The following is a 23,181-nucleotide window of genomic DNA, read 5'->3' as shown; positions in this document are numbered from 1 at the left end:
CTTTTTTCACACCCAGTTGCCTATCATACCAGGAGGAACTCTGCCTAATCTTGACAGACTTAAGTAGGTGCTATTTCTTTTTGACACTGTTCCCCTCTCTACCTTGTACTCCATTTATTGTGAAATAATAGGGGCGGGGGGAAGTTAAGTCTAAAGGCTTTCAATACTACAAAAAAGCATCTTGGGGAGTGTATTGCAAGATTGTGTATATGAAAGCAGGTGTGATTCTTCGAGTATATGTCCCTATGGGTGCTCCACCATAGAATATGCGCGCACCTGTGCACTCTTGACTGAAGACTGTAAAACAGAGTCCGTGGGCCTGGGCCTGCTCAGAGCAGCTCCTCAGGCTCCTGTACAAGAACATATAGAGAGTTACGGACCTGCCGCCACTCAGTTCCTTCTCAGTTGCCAGCAGCTTGAGATGGAGCACTCAGTGGTTTGAGCCTTGGCCTGCTAAACCCAGGGTTGTGAGTTCAATACTTGAGGGGGCCACTTAGGGATCCAGGGCAAAAATTGGGGATTGGCCCTGCTTTGAGCAGGGGGTTGGACTAGATGACCTCCTGAGGTCCCTTCCAACCCTGAGATTCTATGATGATGAAGTGGTGTCAACTGTTCTACAGCTTACTACCGATTCTCACTTACTGTGAATTTTTCTTTTTCAGAGTTTGTCAATGAGCTCAGTCAGATTACACCTGGCAGCTCTCATGGCCTTCCGCTCACTCACTGAGGGCTTCTCAGTTTTTGTCCATCTACCATGACCCGATTCATCAAGGGTTTACATAATGTTTCCCCCTGTACAGAACCCTGCTCCTGCATGCAACCTTAATTTCATTCTCAGTGCCTTAAAGAAACCTCCACTGAAGCAGTGGCTTACCTGTTCTCTCCTCCATCTCTCCCTCAGGACCTCATTCTTTATAAAGCTATCACTTCAGCTAGATAAATGGCAGAATTCGGTGTGCTCATGGCAGACTCATTGTTCACTACCTTCTACAGGGATATGGTCACATTATGTCCCCAGCGTCATTTCCTGTCTAAGGTTTTTTCAGAATACCACATTAATCAGGAAATCCATCCATCAATGTTCTGTCCAGTGCTTCATGCCTCCAGAGAGGAATCTAGCCTACACACACCTACATGTCCGAAGGGCTCTTGACCTCTATTTAAACAGATCCACGGCCTTCAGTATCTCTCCCAAACTCTTCGTATCCTTTGCTGAAAGGGTGAAAGGCAGCCCATTTCCATGCAAAGACTGTCACAGTGGGTCTTGGGTTTCATCTTAAAATGCTATGAGACTGCAAAAATATAGCCTCCTCATACAGTAACAGCATGCACCACTAGGGCTTAGTCCACATCTATAGCCTTTCCAAAAGATGTTCATATAGCAGTAATCTGCAGGCCTGCAACTTGGTTTTCTATCTATACGTTTGCAAAGCATTACATTATCTCACCTGCTTTCAGAGCTGACACGACATTTGGTGACTTAGTCCTCCGATCTGCCTTGGATTTGCCTCCTCTGTACCTACCTCCACATTGAGTTAGTGCTTGGGAGTCTCCTATCCAGGAGCATCCATAGGGACGTAAAACCAAAGAAGGAGAGGTTACTTACCTATACAGTAACTTGAGTTCTTCCAGTTTTGCCCCTACGAGTGCTCCACCTCCCTCCCTCCTATCCATCTGCTGCAGAGTCTCTGGCTTTGCAGCTGATCAGGAACTGAGTGGTGGCAGGTCCATGCCTCCCTATGTGCCCTTGTCTGGGAGCACGGAGAGCTGCTCTGGGCAGGCATGGGCCTGCAGACACTGCTTTACAGTCTCCGTTTGGGAGTGCACAGGCATGCGCCCGTCTTGTGTGGAGCACCCGTAGGGACAAAACATCTCAAAGAACCCAAGGTACTATAGAGGGAAATAACTCCTCCTTTTATTTGACATCATTTGGCACAAAGAGGAAACTAAAATTGAATGAATTATTGGCAATTTCAGATTTTCAAAATACATATAATCCATGTTAGAGCTGCACTATTTGTAGGAAACAATGGATGAAATCGCAGCCCCATTGAAGACCATGGGAGTGTTGCCATTGACTTCAAGAGAGCCAGCTTTTCACTTGGTATTCAGTGTGTGTAGCCTCTCTTTCTGCACATATTTAGATTTTTATACACTTGCATATTGTACTAGATTACTCAATGAGTGGTTTATTCAGATATATTTCAACCTAGAGATTTCTCGCAAACTCTTTGCTGTACTAGTTGCGTGAGTATTTGCAATTTGCTATGCGTGCTCTGCAATTGGTGAGCTACACAACAAGGTATTATTTTTGCTTCCTCACTGGACAATTCCCACCAAGAGTTTTCAAGATGGCTGCATAAATATTTCTGGCGGACAGACTCATGCGTATACCTGATCATACAAATATTTGCCCCACTTTCTCACCAAAATTAGTTGGCATCTACAGGTGTTTGTCAAAAGTAAATAGCGGGCTGTGGATATAGTCAAAGCAGATATGTGGTTTTGTTCAAACAGATGTTCACAAATACTTTTTTGTGGTATTATCTTAGCTCCTAGCACTACAGGTTTGACACTGGCTTTTTGCTTGTGATGAGTTGTTTCTCCAATGCATCTTTAAATTTTTGTTCACAGTGGTTAGTGTCATGTAGTAAATAATGGTAACAAGGGGTCAGTAGGTGTGCAACACATCTGAATAACTGTGAAGTCTCAGCAGCAAGCCTTTTAGGCAAGAAGCCAGAAACAGGAAATATTTTCGAAAAGGAAACTGGCTCTCAGCTTAAAAAACATATCTCTCTGAGCCAAGGACCTTTTTGTGATAAAACCTACTGGTCAAGTTTTAATATCTGACAACTTCCTATGTCAGCAGAAAAGCTTTGTTCATAGACTTTGAAAATACGTAAAATAGGAACTTTCTTTATTTAATATATTGCAAAAACTGTCAGGAATATGCATCTTTCTGCTGTAGAGATAGGAATAAAAATAATTGAGAATAAAATATAAACTTTTTGTGAATTACAAAATCAGTCAAACACTGGCCTTGACTTTCAATTGAATATCTTCATATATAAAATAGTACATGGAAAGCGTGTTATAATAATCATGAACAATTGTTCACATGACAGTGAAGTTTTGGTTAACAGATAACACTTTAAAAGAGCTATTTAAAAATTGAGTTAAAAGTGCTTTCAAGTACTACATCCGTTTGTGAGTCCCTTGGCCATTTTTGTGTCTTTTCAATCACATTTTCCTATTTTAAAAATTGTTTTTCTCTCCCTATGATGAGTCACACAAACAAGGGAAAGTAACTGCCTAGTATGGAAGAACAGTGAAACTTTCTCTTCACAAAGTGCTGTCAAATGCACAAAGTAAAAAGACTGGGAAAAATAGGGGGAAATAATTTTCTTCTCTAATTTCTTTCAGGTATAGGTGTCACTTGCAACAATATTACACTTCAGACAAAACTATGATTTTTAAATTGACTGTGTTTCTTCAAAGTCCAAATATACATTTAATAGAGCAGTTCCTTGTGTTAAATAATGTTTAATATCAGTAAATGTAATATAAAACAACTGAATAGGAATTAGTGTGAGTAGTTCACTTTAATAAATATATTTAAAGCGGATTCTTTTTAGTTGTGGTTGATGGTGTATGTTCAATGTAGAATATCTGTCTTTATAAATGTAAATTTAGCAGGGCAAATGTAGCCTTGGTGTAAATAGGTCAAACTCTGAAATCAATGTGTTTTTCAGTGCACTCTGACACGAGGGCAGAAGTTGGCCCAGCATGTATTTGAGAACTATAACTTTGGGTTATTATATTTGGGGATGAGTTAGTATCTGTTCCAAAACCCACTGAAGTCTGTCAGTCTTCCCTTTGGGTCAGACCCCTAATGAGGTTTGGATCAATGCAAGTGGTTTTGCTTGTCTTAGTAGCTGACAGAAAGGTTTTCTCTTATCATATGAGCATTAATAGACGTATTACATTTGATTTCAGAAGAGCAACAGGAGCTGGAGGCAGGAGGGAAGCATGAAAAAGTACCAAAGAGAAAAGAGATTTGCAGTGAGCTTTAGGGTTTTTATTTTATAATTCCATAAGCCTATCTGAAATGAATTTGTAAATATTTTCAAATGTTGCAAAGTGAGAGCAGGGTCGTGAGACATATATTGTACCCCTGAGCTGTCAAGACCAGGGGTTCTCAAACTGAGGGTCGTGACCCCTCAGGGGGTCACAAAGTTATTAAATGGGGGGTCATGAGCTGTCAGCCTCCACCCCCAGGAGGACCAGGAGGAATGGGGTGAGTATCTTCATCTGATATTGTTCCCAATTCCATCAAGTTCCAACCCTTATACTCCACCAGCCCTGAAATATGCTTGAAGAAAGTGGTTTGTTATCTACTCTGACAACTATACATCATCGCCGTTGCAAGTTAATTTGTGATTACCTGAGCTCTGGAGACCTTTGTGTGTAGGGGTCTTGGCACCCTTACTTCCAGTTCAAAATGCTGGAAAGCCGCTGAAGTTGTCCACTTTGGCTAATGTTAGAGAAATCTTGGTGCTAAATCCATTTTTTTCTTTAATCTGGGAATTATCATGTAGCTCTCCTATTGTGTAAAACCCCAAGAAGGACAAAGGAGATGGGAAATATACTATTGTCTGTGCATTAACCACTCTCCTTCTGAAGTTTAGCATGGGATGAGGTTGGTGCAGTATTACAATTTATAGGAGCTTAACCAAACAAGACTAAAGAAATAGACATTTAAATTTAAAGACTAAGAGTGACATCTTGGCCTCTTTGAAATAAGTGGGACAGCTCCCATTGAATTCAGTGCAGTCAGAATTTCATCCTTATATATACATGCATTTGCGTGACTTGTTCTCTGCACATAGTTTGTTTGAATGCTGGCTACGTCTCCTTGTGGGCAAGTTTAAGTGTCCTGTGATTTTGTCTGATCTGGAAATCATTGCAGCACAAGCAAACTGAGAGGATTTGCCATGGAAGCTTGTTAGCAGATTGTTGTTGCACCCATAAGTTATAATGTCAAATATGTCAAGTAAAAAAATAGGGAGTATAAATGTATATACACCAAACAGGCAATCATCCTGCTGAAAATTATTTTCTTCTTTTGTCTTAATATTGTATCTCATGCTATTTTGAAGCTGTTATATTATTTTAGGTAAAGTTTACTCACACAGACAGCAGTTAGCAAAGGAATTGTCCTACTAGGTAATCCAGGCCATTCCCCCTGCCAGCGTAGTTCCCCGATAGAGTAGTATCAGTCAAAATCAGTTTGCTTCTGATAGTCTTGTTCTGTAGGATTTTAGGATTGGGGTTTACCAGGCAAATATTGCATGCTCCCAACAATTTTATAATTCTCTGTATATGCTGTCACAGAGAGAGAGAGAGAGTTGATTATTTGGGAAAACATTGTGTTATAAATAAAGCTGTAAGGCCAGATTCACTGAGACATTCCAGCCATTAAACTGGACATATTCTTTCAGAGCCAGCTTTGGCCGGGTTTTGCTTCTGGGCAGAGGGCAGACCCATCTAATATTAATGTAATTTTAGTGCTTGCAATTCTATTTATTTATTATCTGTTTATTTTGAGGGAAGTGTGGAGGGGTGCTGTTCACAACTAAGGAAGCTTCTTTTTAGTAACAATAGGACAAAATTCAAGAAGTTCATGCAGACAGCAATTGAGAGAAACTAATAGGAAAGGACTCTACTTCCCTCTTAAATATGATCAATAACATCCCACTATTTGGTTAAAATAGTTAATCTGAATGGTCATTTCCAGCTGCTTCTTTTTGAGAAAAGTAAGTAAATGACCAAACTTTCAGACACGTTAATATTTGATTTGCAGATAACTGCATAAATATTGAATTTGAAGATTACTTTCCAGAGGACTGCATTAAAATTGCAAGACTTTTTCCATTATCCCTCATAATGGAACATGAAATTAGAAACTTGTTAATGGAAAGAAAAAATTCTCAACTCTTGTCTGAAAGTTCACGTAAATTTCACTTTACGTTAACAGTGTAGCTTTTCTTTTCTAAGTTCCAGGACTGGAAAGGTAGATACTAGACTCCAAAATTAGTGGGATTTAGACTCCTTTTACCAAGCATTTTGTCATTAGATACAAGAAACAGTCAAGTTATAATTCTGTCTTGGTTCCTTCATTAATTCTAGAAGGAAGCCCTAATCAAGGAGTTAGCTTGCTAATGGGCAAAATATCAAGGTTCTAGGAGATCTGGTAGTTCACAAAGATTTTTGTTTTGACTGTTGATTCTTTTTTTCCTTGGGGTTGTGTATCTGTGAGGGGGACGGGGTACAGAAATGTTTTCTTTGTGTCTTAATGAAAAAAACCAGAGAAAAAATTTTACTCATAAAAAATACTAGTAGAGTCACTTCTGTGCAGCATCACAACAGTCAGCTCTTTCAGCACACCTCACTCCTGACCTGAAATAGCATTTTGTTCCACGTCTTGGTCTTTCTTGGTTTCCAAAATGTAGTGAACTGGCTTTCCCGTGTAACCATTGGGACTGCCATCAGACAGCACCACACAAATGCTGGCTTCCTTTACCATTTTTTTTTTCTGTTTCTGAATACGGTCGCAAATGTTCTATCTTTTAAATGTTTCTTTGTAAAAAGTAATAGATAATTACAGTGTTCTACAAAACCAAGGTTTTGGGGTTTTTTTGACAAATAAAACACAGGTCTTTTGCTACTGGCAACACAACTCAAGTTCGCCTGCAGCTCCTAAATCCAATGGGTTTTATGGTCTCTGACTAATACCTGATGGACATTTGTTGAGTATAGATGAGCCAGATGGCGAATATTTGTTACTTCTCAAAATACACAGGCAGTCTTCAGAACTGAAAGTAGAGATCTGCATTATCACTAGAAGGCAAGATCCTTCCTGACATTACATTACTGGATCAGCTAATTTATGTTTCTCATTATTCTGCTTTCTAGATGGTATCACTTTCTGGGAAGTAACTCTGAAAATGGTAAAACAAATAGAAACCTACATCAGGCAGTCACAAAGCCACCTGTGAGCGTGCAACCCATCCTGCTTTCAAACATACCTTGATTTTCCAAGTCTATTTCTCTTGCTGTATTGGACTCAAATAATCAGTGTCCATAACATTTCAATTCTGTCATTGCTTCTTTTGTCTGTGGGTCAGCAACAAACGAAAAAGATGCCCAGTGTTATTTACTCTAGACTTGAAAGTGAGGGTGGGAAACATACTTGTTCTATAACAAAAAGTAATAAAATTTTACTTCTGATTTTATGTGCCTTTGATAGAAATGTATGTGGAACAATAATTCAGCAAGAAAATAATTTCCATTTTCTGAAAAGTTATTAGTTATCTTTCAAAAGCAATTATTTGACTTCTTTAAAAGCAGAAATCAATTAAATATAAATATAAATACCGAGATTTTCTCAGTGATTTTTTTATATTGCAGTTCTGTTTGTAACGGGTTAATGAATGTTATAAACATATTACAGACATGCGGCCCATGTGTAGTGGATATTTATAAGGACATCAGCAGAAAGCGTATACGTGTTTATAAGCAATTGATTGACCTTTGGACTCTAACAATGTATAACAACTGATTCATTATTTATTAAAGTATTTATTAATCTTTTATAAATAATTTATAAACGGAACACTCATATAAACCATAACCATTTATTTCATTTGTCTATAGTAGCTTCTTTATTTTGAGTGCTAGTGATGTTAAGAAAACACCAATTAACTTTTCATGGCTCCCTTTTCTTTTTCCTAGGTTTATTAGAAAACAAGGTCTGGACAGGCTTTTCCTAGAATGTGATACACACATGTGGCGCCTTGGAGACCGGAAAATCCCAGAAGGAATAACTCTGGATGGAGGGTCAGACTGGTTCCTATTGAACAGGAACTTTGTGGAGTATGTCATCTTTTCCAGTGATGATCTGGTGACAAAGATGAAGAGGTTCTATTCGTATACTTTGCTTCCCGCTGAGGTGTGTGGATTTACAGAAGCCTCACTCTTCAAAGGCCTGATGCAAAGATCACTGAAGTCATTGGGATTCTCTGTGTTGATTTCAGTGGGCTTTGGATTGGGCCCCATGTATGCTTAACGGAAAGTAATTTTACGATGATTAAGCCTTTTAATATTTCAACTACTTTTTTTTCTTTGGTTGGTTATTTACATTTTGAACCAGTTAAACTATTACAGAATAACCAAAACTTCAATTTTCCTTTCCTTACAAATGTCCTTCTATAAAGACTTATAAAAACTAATAGGGATGGAGACCCATATCGGTAAGTAGCTTTCCTCATTGCATCCATCCCTTTTATTTAAAAATAAAAATAAGTACGTTAAAATGAAAGGTCTGCAAACAAAGATTTATTGTTCAATTCAAAACTCAGCTGGAAGGCACAGTCACCAATAATCTAGATCACTCAGAAATCACTCCAGCTCTAAGTGATGCAGAAGGGAGTGCAGACTAGAATTTGTTTCAGTCTAACATGTAGCAGTTTGTCAGGAAGGGTGTGCGTTATCTTCAAATAGTGTACACAGTCTGACATTTTCACAGGTTGTTCTTTCACCAGAAAGAATAATTGATTTCCTTCATAGATTATCAATATTTAGGACCGATTCACAGAATTTCTGGGGAGTTTTTGCACTGATCCCTCTTGTATCTCTAAATGTATTTGAGAGCATCACCTCCATAATCATTCAGCTGTGGGATCTCCCAGGATGGATGAAATAAACAAACAAAAGTAGATGTTCCATTCTGAATGTGATCCAAAAGTGTGATTTAGATTCATTGCTCCCATGGGTTGTCAGACTCTTTCTCCAAGGTATTAACGCGCTGTATGTGTTCCTGAATATCTGTGAGGAAGGCTAACTTAATGACTGTCTTTTAATGATATCAGCCTTTCTCGGTAGTGGCACCTGAGTCTTTGGTGGATTGATGAGACCAATCTTGCAAATAGAGACCTTTTGTCATTCAGTTGAGCACAGTGGTTCTCATAATTTGATGGGGTTTATTATTTCACACACGTTAAATAATCTCCCTTTAATCCTATTTCTTCTAAAATTCACTTCTTCTCTCAACTCTGATAACCTTTTCATCCATTATCTTGCAGAGAATTTCTGTATCATTATGAAAGGACACAGGGCAATGAGAAATTGGGTAGTAGGGTTTTTTTTTTCCTCGCTTGACTGGGAATGTATGCCTTTATGGGTTTAACCAGACAATTCAAGCGTAAAATCCATATTCACTGGGCTGTCATTTAACATTAAAAAAGGGTAGGGGGATTATTTGGGGGTCAGCCATGCTAATGCTATGCCATTTATTTATAGATCATGCTATAGCAGTTTTTAAAGACAAGACACTGCTCCTAAAAATCATCTTTCGCAGAGCTAAATTTGATCATGTTGCACTGCTGCCCTCCACAAGGTTTTCTTATGCTAGGTCCATAAGTAACTTCTAAAAATCATTCTGCCTTTCCTGACCTGTTAACCTGCTACATCGGTCCCCATTACACAGGATTTATGTAATAGCTTAAATTATGATGAGATAATTAGGAGAACCCAATAGGAATTCCTTGCTGCCTTGAGTCAGCAAATAAAGACTTACAGTTTCAGAAGTAATTGCAGGAGACAGAATGTCTTTCTGGTAGCTGGGGTTAGTGTTATTTTTCTGTATGAGGTCACTCAGCTAGCAGCACATTATAAGTAATCCTTGGTCTCTGAGGTAGACAGACGAACAGAAGAATTGATTATGAGGCTGTTTATTTTTCCATCAGTAACGATGGTGGAAGAGACAGGCTGAGAGTTGTTATAGAAAACGCTTTGAAATTTATCATCAACGTGTCTCCAAGGAAAACAGTTCTGAGCGTAGTAGACCACAGAGTAACTTCGAAGACAAAATAATGGGGATCCCTTGGAGCAGGAATTTCTCGGACAGCTGAAATAAATACAGCACAGTAATGAGAATGGTGCCTTTCAGTCTCAGGATCACAAAGCCAGTTATTCCAGAGGTCTAAAGAGCTAGAATGCCTGCGGCCAATCAGCCTTTTGTAGCATGGCTTTGCCCCAGACTTTATTATTGTTTGGCTGTGTCTGCACTGTGCTATGCTCTCTATCCTATAGGGAAGGGACCAAGGCAAAGCTACAAGGGAAGGTAACTCTCTTACTTCTAGATCGGATAGTCCAGGTTGGTCAAGGTTCAGGACTGTAGGCTGGTTTTCTGAGCTGAAAGTGAAGATGAAAACCGAAGTCTGAGGAGCTGAATGTACTGAACTGTTATTTTCTTGCAGTCCTTCTTTCATACTGTCCTGGAAAATAGCCCTCACTGTGACTCCATGGTGGACAACAATTTGCGCATCACTAACTGGAACCGTAAACTGGGCTGCAAATGTCAGTACAAGCACATTGTTGATTGGTGTGGCTGCTCTCCTAATGATTTCAAACCAGCAGACTTCCACAGATTTCAGGTAAGTCAAGTCTCTGTTTGCCATGTGTCAGGGGGGCTGGTTTTTCACCTCTCTATCTCTTTGATGTTGGGAAGCAGTCTAATTTCATAGCTATGGATTCAGGTAATGACGTAAGAATCTGTTTTCACTTTTTAAAAAGGAAGATTCTGACCCTCATGTTTGAAGGGGAAAAGCTTGAAAATGTGACCCGAGTGAACCCTGAAGGCTCAAAAGGCAAATTAAAGGACTCCAACATTTGTAATTATAATTTTTAAAGTCATGATTTGCAAGGCAATCTTATGATTTTTGGGGTCTGACTTAATGGTTTTTGACACTTGGAGTTGGCAAAACTGCAGTATAGGAACCTTAAGACATTTGATTTCCCCCTTATGCTACACTATTTAGGGACGTGTACGAGAGCAACATTGGATGGGCAGTGGGTGGGATTGGGCTCTGGACTGTAATAGGCCTGAGTGCTTGGTACTAACAATAAATAACGGTGTGTTGCATAAAGCAAGGTGTTACAGTTCGTATCTTTTCAAGCATTTCCCAATGCAAGGGGGCAGTGAACCACACATGAGAGAAGCTGCTCTTGGACTACGGACCAAGTTACTGGATCTGCAGTTCCATTGCCCAATCCCTGCAAGTTTCCCTGCGCAAAGCCTGTTTACTCAGGCTTTGTGTGGGGCAGGTTGCAATACCTCATGAAGCATAAATGACAGCCAGTCCAAACCAGAGACCTTATTTCTGTTGAAATATACTATATACCAAGCATGGCTAATGTCAGTGACAGAGGCACTCTCAAAAATGCTAAACAAGACATTTACCCTAAAAGAGCTTCTCTGACACACCCAGGCATCCCAAACTCTGATCCAGTAAAGAGTCCAGCGAAGAATAAGTAAAAAGCCTTTATAAACTAGAGAGAATCAGCAGCGTCTGACCCATCTCCAAGCTACGAAAACATGCGTTAGCCACATTTCAGGGAATAATCAGGCAAACTGTGCAGTAAAAGCTCAGAAATCACAAGTTGAAATAAGCGGAAAAGGTGACTTCTGACAAATACCTGATGAGAAAGTCCCTGAAATACACACATTTCACCAAAAATATGACTCAATTTCCAAAGGAATATAAAGTGTGCTACAGAGGGAGGGAATATCAGAGGGGCGAGCACATGATCTGAACAGTCATAGAGTGAAAAATAATTCCTTATGATAAGATCTGTAGCACCTTTGAACTCTGCCACTCCCCAAAGCTGGCACACAAAACCTGAACAAGATAAAATAAAGCCAGTTTAAAAGCTAACTAAGTAAAATTAAGAAGTGTATAACTACTAATACATCCAAGATTCTGTATAGTACAAAGCAGGAAATTTAAAAGAGACTGATCAAAAAGTAAGAGCCTCTGCCATAGATGGCACCTTTCCCAGAACCCTGTTAACATTTTGAAACAGCAAATCTATACATATAAACTATACAGCTAAATGATTGTTTTTCAGCCCTTTGATAGCCAATCTTCCTGTCCTTCTCAAAGCCCTACCAGGACTTGTGAAATGTATAACCTAAGAGAAGCTATGTTCAGCTGACACTGTTTAAAATTCTGTTCTTGCTCCTCTTCTGGGCTTCTGCACTTCTGCATCTGCATATTCTTTGCTCGCTACTTGACCTCTTATAAATTGTTCGAGTGCTGCAGGGGCTCCAGGTCTCATGCTGACTGCTCATCATGAAAAGTTTGCTCCATCTCCTCAGCACATGGTGAGTCATCACATGAAGGAGAGATGGAACTGGCTCTCAGTATGGGAACTGGTGCGAGAGAAGGGAAATTTCAGCTTCTGTCCCCAGTGCTCTTCACAACTGCTTTGTACAGATTGACTGTACTGCATTGTGCTTAATTGGTCTCCATATAAGTTAACATGGCAAAATCACTCCTCACCCATCCCTCTCTAACTTTTATCTGTACCTAGTGACCTAATTATATATAATGGGCCATGTTCTGTTTTCACTCACAGCAGTTTTATACCTGGGGAGCATCCACTGATTTGGATGAAATTAATCCTGATTTACAGAAGTGTCAGTGAAGTGGATAATCAGGCTATATATGTGTGTGTGTGCATTCATATATATATAAACTAGCTTAATTTGCCACACAAGAAATATGTTTGTAAAGCTCCTCAAAGAGTTCATTATCTGGGTTGATTCACTGAAGAAAAAAATTAAAGGCACATGTTTAAAGAAGGAAGAAACGCAGAAAAGAGAAACAGACTCCCAACAGCACATTGTCTTATGTTCTCCCACGGAGGTTCCCTTTACACCCTCTCTGGCTGGGTGTGGCACCCTTACTGCACTTTGTGACGGATACGATTGATTTTTCTAATGTTGTCCTTGTTTCCTGCCAATTGGGCAGACGTGGATAACAAGAACTTAATGTTCTCCGCATCCAGGCCTTCTCGTTCCCTCACCACTGCAATCGAACAATAGGGTTCTCTGGCAGGGGAGAGAGGAGAGTTCTCCCACTCTGTGGGGAATGGCTGTTTTTTTTTCAGGACTTTGCAACAGCCCATTCCAGGAAAGCCAGTGCAGCTGGGCAGCAGTCATACTCTCTAATAAAAAAAGAAACCCCTCAAATGAACACTTGCTAGTGCAGAAGCCATTGTCTTTGGAAATACAGAGGGTAGAGACTTCAGGAAAGGAATCAGTAAACATTGGTTATGTATCTTTGGTTCCTCTCACTTATTGACCAGGGAGGATGAATCATCCTGAAGGAAACCACTATTTATAATCTCTCTATAACACTCTATCTTCTTTGTGTTGATCTAGTGAGCTAGATTTGTACTGTTCTTCTCAGGAAGAGTGGCTTTAAGGCATTTATGGGCCTCCAGGATTCTGCCTGCTTTGGGGGCTTGTCAAGCACCTGCAGTAAGCTTGGTGAGTCCCAGGAGCTGCTCTAACTTACAGCAGCTTCCCCATGGACTGCTGGGCAACCCTCATTAGACAAAGGGCATAGTTCTTCTGCCAGTCCCCCTCCCACATCTTCCTTTTTATCCATCCATCACAGCCCTATGCTGGGGTGGGGGGCTGAGTATCCGAACCTTATTCGGTTGTGGAACATCATATAATGGCCAGAACATGTTTCTGAATGCAACCAGTATTAACTATATCCTGTCACAGCACAAAACTCTTTCCCCATTTGTGGAAGAAGATAACAGCAATGGGATATAAATCTGTAGCTTCCAGACATCTCCTGCTCTCTTTTGCAAGCCCATCTCTCTCTCTCCACCCCTCCTCCTCCTCCTCCCCCTCCCCCTCCCCCGCCTTTTCCGCAGACCCGTCTCTTTCGTGTAGACTTTATCTTTGTGACCACTAATCACCATACCTCTTTGCCCCACTGACCTGCCCTGTATGGGCAGTACTAGCTTATTACTTCACATTCCAAAATGTTTAAACCCACTTGGGACATTTAATTAATTAGCTGAGGCAAGTGATGGAAAACCTGTGCTTTTCCCAGTACGGGTTATTTTGCTTGGGGGGGGGGGGGTCCTACAGTGAACTATACCAGCAAAAGTGCAGTTTTGCTTGCATAAACGTTTGTCCACACTACTAGCCCTCTGCCAGTTACAGTACACTAGTATAGCTATACTGGCAAAAGGCTGCTTGTGTAGACCTGGCCTCACTCTGTCTTCTCCCGAATGAGATACAAAAGGACAGGATTAAACAGAATGAGAACCAAAAAAGCAAGAGCTATGTTGAGGAACATTGAACTTATAGTGTTATAAAGGAGTTGTAATTTTCCAAAGTAAATTCTTCCATCATCTTCTAAAATGATTTCAAGCTAACTGACTAGCCATCCATGCACAGTACTCTAAAATCCAAAGAGATCCTGGAAATAGCCTCTTCTGTTACAAGAAAGATTAAAGAGCAATCCATGATTTTTTCCCTTAAACTTTCTGTTTTTCCTTTAATTTGATTAGCTTTCAGATACCATATATTAATAACAAGCATTGACTCTAACTTGCTTGCATTTTAATCCCCTAAACTGATTTAGCATATTCCTCTCAGTTAAATGTGATGAAATTCAGGAAGAGAAGATTGTTTATAATGACAATATGTTGAGAATAAAATATAGATGGAATGCTGTGAAGGCTGCAGTAATCCTGTTCATTTAGGGTTTCGTGCAATGGTAACATGTTCCCTAAACTTTCTGTGTATGCTCTACTAAACTTTAGTGTGATGCTGATAGAAAGCCTTTCAGTAAGTGCACTTGAAACATATTATCTTGGTCTGGAAACCATTATGGAGCTTTTTCTTTAGACTAATATCATACTGCATCCTTGCTGGTCATTGCCCGCTTATTTCTGATGGCAAAGAACCTTGTTCTGAAAGGGTGCAATCCTCTCCTGTAAAGCCTATGCACCACTTAAGACCCACTTAATTTTGGGGGCTTAAATGGAATTTTAAAGTGGCATATAGATATTATACTAGCTCTGTGCACAGGGGTGAGTTTGAACAAAAGAGAACTAAGGAATGATTGTAAACAAAGAGTTTCTATATATTTGTATTACTGTGCATAATACTGGTCTTCCTGAGTGAAATAACTCCCCTGGTACCCTCAATGACAAGTGCAAAACTTCATGATACCAGTTATGTCTTGCAAACAACTGGTAGCGAATTGGTCTTTAGCATTGTCATTATAATAGCCAAATTCATCCTGGAAGTCAGTGGAGTTACACTAGGGATGAATCTGGCCCAGTGAGTCCTACAATCCTGTTGAAAAATTTCCCACATACTGTGATAAGAAGGAATCACTCAAAAATGCAAAATCTTTGGACACAACAGCTTGTTTTTATAGGTCAAAGCAACAGTGAGCTATTCATCGCCACTCTTCATTTCTCTATACCTGGCTCATATCTGAGTACCTGTGAGAGAACAGTATACTTTGTCCGTATGGGTAAGGGTCACTAGCTTTGACCGCCTTAGGATTTTTTTTTAATGTAGAACTCCCCAACTGAATCAAGATGACCCCTCTGATATCCTTTGCCCATCTTTGACCACTGATCTGATAGACGTTATTCTCAGCCTGAATTGTCTGTTGCTCTGAGACTGACCACTGTAAGACTGATTTAAGCAAAAGGAAATAGTCTCCTCTCCCATTTTTTTTTCTGCATTAGTATTATTATTTAAATGTTTGTATTGCAGTACTGTGTAAAGGCCCTAGCCATGATCAGACCGTGGTGCTAGGCATTGTACATATCTTTCGGGAAAGGGACAGTTATCTCATCAAGAGTTTATGGTCTAAGTAGACAAGATAGACAAAGAATGAGAGAAGAAACAAAGGCACACAGAGGTGATGTGACTTACCCAAGGTCACACAGCAGTTTAGCAACTGAGATGCTATTCACCAGGTCACACTGCTCCTTTTCTGTACCCCACTAATACTGCTATACTTGTTTGCCTGCATCTCACAGATGACATTTTGGTTCACTTAACAAAGTTACCTACCAGGTCCTAAGGGAATGATATATCCAATATGTTCACCTTTCTCTGTATAAAAGAAACACATTGTCTAGATCTTGGAGTTGACAAACCTATTTCTTATAATTATTGGTGGTAGATTTCTATTTCACTGTTTTCGCTCTCTAGAGTGTATTCACACTTTGTATCTATCTGCTATCTCCTATCTTAGAGGAAACAAATTTAAATAGTCTCTGCAAAGGGAAAGCCTAAACCCAAGTAAGCATCAGACTCTTGATTTTTAGGTCTTCCACACCACTACCCCTTTCCCCTGATAGACTTCAAATCCTTTTGTTATGCAATGGCCACAGTCTTGTTGTAATTCTTATCCTTCTCTCTTCCTGCTGTTTGTCATGCCCTGTCTTTATTTAGATTATGAGCTCTTCAGGACAGGAATCATGTCTTCTATAGATTCTTTAAAGTGTACTTCTGTGCTGTAAAACCAAATATTTAGAATAAAATTCTGTCTGGCCCTGGACAGGTAAACAGAAGGCTCAAAGATGGGGCAAGAAGTTTCTCCTTTTGTGCACTAGCATAGGGATCTTCTGCACTATAGTTGGAGGAAAGCACAGCTTTTTATATAATACTTACTCCATCTCCGGCATTACTGCTTAACTCGTCTGTGGCCATGGGTAAATGCTGCTTACATCCTTAACTCCAGCCTATTGCTTAGAACGAGAGGTTTGTACTGGAAACGGGAACTAACTCTAAGGTATTTTTTCTTTTGTATCAACACAGCAAACCGCCAGGCCAACATTCTTTGCCCGCAAATTTGAAGCCGTGGTGAATCAAGAAATCATTGGTCAGTTGGACTATTATTTGTATGGTAACTACCCATCTGGCACGCCAGGCCTCAGGTCGTATTGGGAGAATATATATGATGAGCCCGATGGCATCCATAGCCTCAGTGATGTCATTCTGACCATGTATCACTCATTTTCCCGCTTGGGCCTAAGGAGAGCTGAGACGTCATTGCACACTGATGGAGACAACAGCTGCCGGTTAGTTTTAAACTTTTCTTTTTTCCTGTGAAAGCAGGAGTCTTAGAGGTACAGGGCCTGATCCAAAGACCAGTGAGGATCCCCACTGACTTCAGTGAGCTTTGTATCAGATCTGAATATTGGGGTGTGATGTACAGTACAGAGTGGCTGTGCTGGATTAGAATGGAGTGAACAATTCACCCACGCAGGGCATTTCACCCATTTTGTTGTATAGGCTGACGTACGTATAGGGCTTGTCAGTTCTGGTTTTGATAAACTGTGCATATTTTCAAAGGTGTTTATACTTACTGTTATATATCAGTTGTCCAGGGTTGACATTATGTATATGATTTATTTGATAGACTTTTAAAGAGCACTTCTTAGGCCTAGTCAGTAGTGACAGGTTCCATTTGGGTAGTGGGTTTTATTTATTAATTTAGTGAGTATCTGTTTACATTCACAGCTCCTAGATTCTTAGTCTCATTTCAGTAGAGGTCATGCTGACATTTGTACTTGCCAGGAAGCAGAAGACAGGATTTCAGTCCCTCAAAAATGAGGGTTAATGATCTTTCCTGCTTGCCCCTTTATGAGCAGATTTTCATGTGTGGTGTTCACAAGAAGTAATCACACAAGTTAAGTTTTCTTGAACAGTTGCAGTAGCCTTGTGCTGAAAATGCAGCCAGTGATGTTTTCAAAAGCAACAGGCAATTATTCCATTAATATGAATAAAGTAATAATTTTTTTAAAAAAATTAAAGATGTTAAAGACACACTTTTATTAAAGGTTTCCAGCTATAAATCAAGTGAAGAAAAATCCATTTTAAAAAATGCTTATAGTTAAACAGACTTACTTTCATTCATTTCAAAGCAAAGCTAAGTCCTGTGGTAGGTGTTTATTGCCTGCACTCACATGTTAAAGCTCTTTATTTTCAACCCAAGGATATTGCATCTTTTAAAGTCTTCCCTTATATTGTATGGTTCCCTTTCTGTTCTAAAATGTAATTACTTATACATTGTTTATCGGGACTCATGTACACTTCTAGTTTTTACCCTAACAGAAAATTCACTTAATCTAGCTCTGCAAGTGCTAAAGCCATTCCTTGCAGTTTGAGAAATGGAGTTGGTCTCTCATGTGTTCTTGAGTAGGAACCTAATTCTCTGTGGTGTTCTTAGTCAGTCACCAAAGTGCTGAGTACTGTCCCACTTGAGAAGCTCTGGCAATATGGGATCTAGATCAGTGGTTGTCAAAGCTGGTCTGCCGCTTGTTCAGGGAAAGCCCCTGGTGGGCCGGACCAGTTTGTTTACATGCCGCAGCTCCCGGCCAGTGGGGGCTGTGGGAAGGGCAGCCAGCATGTCCCTTGGCCCGCACCGCTTCCCACAGCCCCCATTGGCCTGGAGCGGCGAACCGCGGCAGGTAAACAAACCGGTCCAGCCCACCAGGGGCTTTCCCTGAACAAGCGGTGGACCAGCTTTGAGAACCACTGATCTAGATGTCTATTACAGCCCTACCACTAAAGGCTCTTGCTACAAAGCAATAAAAAGATCAACAACAACTAGATATAAATAATAACTCGTAGCATACCATCCCTGATTTGAAATAGAGGCAGATCTGGTGAATGCCAAAGTCACTTGGCTTGTAGCAATTTAACCAGGACAGGAGATGAGAGCTACATGTAACTGATAAAAAAAAATCATATTACAATTACTTTATGTTCTTATTCCTTTTGCCAACATTGTGATGATTATTTATATTAATAATCTTACTGCATTTATATCGAGCCTTTCATCTCAAAGGATCACAAAGTGCTTTTCAAGCTTAAACTGATAGACTGTATATGAGACAATACCTTCATCCACCATTGAAATGCAACCACCTCTGGGGTGAAATATAGCTGTTTAACCCTGCACAGCAAAACTATGAAACAGTTCAGGGCAGGAAGTGAGGACTGTCGTATCCAATTGAAACTGCACTTGGATACTTGGGCTAAACCTCTAGAAACATTCAAAGCAGGTTGTTAATATCTGATTATGTAGCAACAAGTACAGTTTAACATACCATCCAATTTACATTTTATAGGAATGGCTAGCCCTTACTTTACAAAACACAACTCTTCCCTTTTTGGCGTCTCCTCCCCTGTGTGTCTGTGTTTTCTTTTCTTTCCTGCCTCTCTCTCTCTCTTTCTCTTTCATAAGTTTGGGTTTCTTCGAGGTAATAGACTTGGGTTGGGTTCCTTGGCTGTATCACTTTTGCTGTAGGGCTGGCAGCCACGCGACATCAAATGATATTGCAGTCACCACCCCAGTTTATTTCACACTGCTGTAGGCACCACAAGGAAAGCTGTACAGCTCAAGATCACATTCAGAGTCAATCCCACGCTGCAACCAGTGCCTGTGAGAAACTGTTGCTGCCCAAAAGATTGCTATAAAAGAAATTGTCTGCCAGACTTCACCTAAAGAGGAGTAGACCACTGCCTCAAAAAGATGCACCCCCGGCAGACTGTTCTTGAACTAGATGATATTACATGTCGACATATTCAGTGCAAGCCATATTAGAGGGTGCTGGGACTTAATTTATTTCTTTTCACCTCTAGACATTTTTGCCAACTGCTGACATGAGACAATTTACTCAGACTGTTTCATGGATACTGTAAATATTTGCTGCAACATATACATAAAACAGGAGGCCTTAGTATTCAGAACAGAAGTTAGTTTGTTGCCTGTACTGGCTGCAGTGATCTGTTTGCTGTGTTTTAGCAGAGTCCATCAGTGTCAGCCTTGTTTGTATTCTGTCTTCCTATGTTTATTTCTCATGCTCTAGATATTTCAGCCTTGGTGGTACTGGTTTCTTATAATGCAGCATTGTTCCTGGCTGGCCGTCTTCATTGCTAGCTCCCTGTGGTATTATATTGTGGGGAGTCTAGTTTTTGTGGGTAGATGTGACACCAGCAGGCTTTCAATGGGTCTGTCACATATCTGTTTCTGAGTACTTACAGTAGACTAACAGTTAATTACAGGATTTTAAAAATACCAAGTGATACTGATGCCAAAGCCATAAATTATACCTTTTTCTATATTGTTAAGAAAATCTTTTTCTGGATGAAAGAACCAATGAGCCATAAGTTTGTCATTTAAATCTATGGCCATGGTGTCTTTTATTTCAAGAGCTTAATGAAAAGCTACTAAATCTCCTGGTTAGTCTTTCTACGGGCATATTGACATAGCCAGTTACTGTACAGCAAACCAGGTGCCAATCTCCAGCGCACCAGCTTGCCATGCACTAACTCGCTGTGCGGACAGTACGGCAGTGCAGTGGAAGTCCTGGAATGCGGCTCAGTGTACTGCAGTATAGTCCACTACGCTGCATGCTGGGATTTTCACTGCACTGCTGTGGGCAAGCTGGTGCGCTGTAGATTCGCACCCTGGCTTTCTGCACGGGATCTCGCTGTGTAGACCAGGCCTAAGAAGTAAAAATGATGATGATCCTGGGCACAAGCAATCCCAACCTTCCACTAGTTGTGTTATAAAAAGTTTGGGCCAGCTCCTTCTTTCCATTTCACCCATGCAGCCCTGCAGAACTCAATGAGTAGAACACGTCCCTTTGTGAATGAATCCAGTACTCATGAGAGCAAGACTTAGTTGCATTGACTTGAATTGGGCACTAGCTCAGCCAGTGCATCTCCTGTGCCCTGACTTGCAGTGCCCTCTACTGTTCCCGGTGTGACTCTCTTGAAGAAAGCATACCAATCATTGCATACAAGGTGCGGTGGTTTTGTGACGTGAGTCTCACGGTCAGTATGATGATTTAATTTAAGACTGGTTGGAGTTGGAAGAAAGCAGCAGGAAAAGAGCTCTGTGGTGCATCCAGTCATTGGAAGACAGAAGGGCTTTCGTTGACTTTGTATTTTTAATTTGTATGTGGCAAATATAATATTGAGAACTGGTTCAAGATGACCACCTTAGAATTTTAATGTAATTCATGTAAAAGAGGCATCCGTTTTTACTGTAGCAGTGATGGGAACTTGGATGAGATGGTGATGGGGTCCGTAAAAACAGAGAGACAGATAATGAGAGATGATAAAACATATACATAATAAACAGACCTTCTGCTTTAGTGTCCAGTACTGCTTTCAAATATTCACAGGTTGGTAGGGCTGTTTGCTACAGTTACTTTATGGACTACTCTTTACATCTGTACATTGGTATCAAAGGCTTTCTGAAGTCACAAGAGTAAGGAATTTTATAACCGTAATTATGTAAACAGTGGACATTTATTAATGTCATAGAACTGTCACCAGAAAATCTAGAAACCGGCCAAGCTGCATTTCTCTCCTTTTGCTTGGAAAGTTTTTCTCTTTGGCGCACATCCTATAAATTTATTTTTTCTTTTATTTTGGCTTCTCAGCCATGAGGCAGAAAGACCCCAAACCTGCAAAGACTTACATACTTAGCTTTACACACTGTAAATAGTCCACTGCGAATTGAAGTCATCAGAGCTACTTATAGTGTATAAGATTAAGCACATGCAGAAACAGGGCCAAAGAAGGAGTGGATTCTCCCTGAAATTCAGTGCAGTCATATCTTCGAATGGAAGGCCCTTCTCATTGATACTTAAGGGTTGTTAGAAACGTATCAAGTCTGTAGACGCCAATGCTATGTAACTGTATTTAAAGTAATGCTTCTCTGTTATCACATTATTCAGAACCAACTGGTATAAACACAATTCACAGTTTCTTCTCAGCAGAGTTCCCTTGCTGGAATTTTGTGAGCCAGAATAGGGAGCATTGGCAGAGCTCTGTGTATGAGAGAGGGAGTAAGAGGCTGCTTGACTTTGCCCCACCCTAGCCCGTGCTATTAGGGTTTCTTTCATGAAATCCAGGGTATGTCTAGACTGTAATACAGAACCTACCATACCAAGCCTCAAAGTCCAGCTCAGCTGACTGGAGCTCACAGGGCTGCAAGACTAAACATAGCACTGTAAACATTCAGGCTCGGGCTGGAGCCCGGGCTCTGAAACCCACCCCCTCGTGGGGTCTGAGAGCCCAGGCTCTAGCCCAAGCCCACATGTCTACATTGCAATTATAAAGCCCTGCAGCCTGAGCACAACAAGCCTGAGTCAGCTGACCCAAGCCAGTCATGGCCATGCCGGGGGTCTTTTACTGCAGTGTAGACATATCCCCACTATCCACCCCCTCCCTTACAAAATGAAATTAGAGAAGGACTTGAACATGGCTTGAAATTGGATATCCCCCTCTTTAAGGAAAGTTTGGATTTGGTTTTGACATGGATTTCACTTTGGACTGGAACCCCAAATCTGAACACCCCTAAATCCGGGAAAACTTTGAATCTGAACTTTGTAGCTTGGTCTCCCCACCACTCAGTAAAATAATATCTTCAGAGTTCAAACTGTCCACCTTTGTGCAGGACCTTTTTAGCAGAAAGGATTAGTAAGTAAATGGAATTTTGGGGCCCAAAGAGACAGCTTAAAAGTTTAGCTGTGAATGCCTTTTAAATGAATGCATGTTCTTACTAACAATTTTTTGTTTGAGTAATCAGAAAAGCCTAAGAATATCTGATACCGAGTAATGAACAAATTTAAAATCTCTTAATGCTAAAGCAGCATATGTCATAGTTGAAACGAATGTCCTTTTAAACCATTAGCCCAAAGTAAATGGTGATTTCATGTGTCTGATTTTTCATAATCCTTGTCCATGTGCATATACTGTGTGTTTTACAGGTACTATCCCATGGGCCATCCAGTTTCAGTCCAACTCTACTTCCTCGCTGATCGTTTTCAGGGCTTCTTAATCAAACATCATGCAACGAATCTGGCTGTCAGTAAACTAGAGACTTTGGAAACTTGGGTGATGCCAAAGAAAATGTTTAAGATTGTTAGTCCACCAAGTGATTTTGGAAGGCTGCAGTTTTCAGAGGTAAGCGTTCCTAGCTAGAGCAGTCCTCGCCATTTTGCCAGCCAGGGCACATTTTTGGTACTTGCCCCGCTTGTGCAGCCAAGCCAAAACCAAAAAATGCCCACAGCCTGCCAATTAGTGGAGCAAAAAAACCCAACCAATCAGCCACATCTTTTACAAACAACTGGTGAATTTGCATGTCAATTCATCAACTTTTTCAAATGCAGAGTGGCTCGGTGCATTAGTGCACAAGTCCTTCATCGCAGGAAATATTGATGCAAATCATGATTTATGGCCCAACCGTGTAACATGCT

General features: G+C 40.4%; 1 protein-coding gene across 1 annotated transcript in view; it reads left to right on the top strand.

Annotated features, from left to right (window-relative positions):
* Positions 1-23,181, top strand: part of XYLT1 (xylosyltransferase 1) — a 309,577-nt gene that overhangs the window by 263,464 nt on the left and 22,932 nt on the right. The window contains exons 7-10 of the mRNA XM_084642091.1: positions 7,795-8,011; positions 10,320-10,496; positions 16,718-16,980; positions 22,693-22,888. Coding sequence (XP_084498217.1) covers positions 7,795-8,011; positions 10,320-10,496; positions 16,718-16,980; positions 22,693-22,888 — 853 coding nt within the window. The remainder of the gene's footprint in view (positions 1-7,794; positions 8,012-10,319; positions 10,497-16,717; positions 16,981-22,692; positions 22,889-23,181) is intronic.

The sequence above is a fragment of the Lepidochelys olivacea genome (genome assembly GCF_965140295.1).
Source record: "Lepidochelys olivacea isolate rLepOli2 genome assembly, chromosome: 10".
Taxonomy (NCBI): Eukaryota; Metazoa; Chordata; order Testudines; family Cheloniidae; genus Lepidochelys; species Lepidochelys olivacea.
The sequence above is the reverse complement of the archived record's forward strand: the minus strand, read 5'-3'. Positions and strand labels throughout refer to the sequence as shown.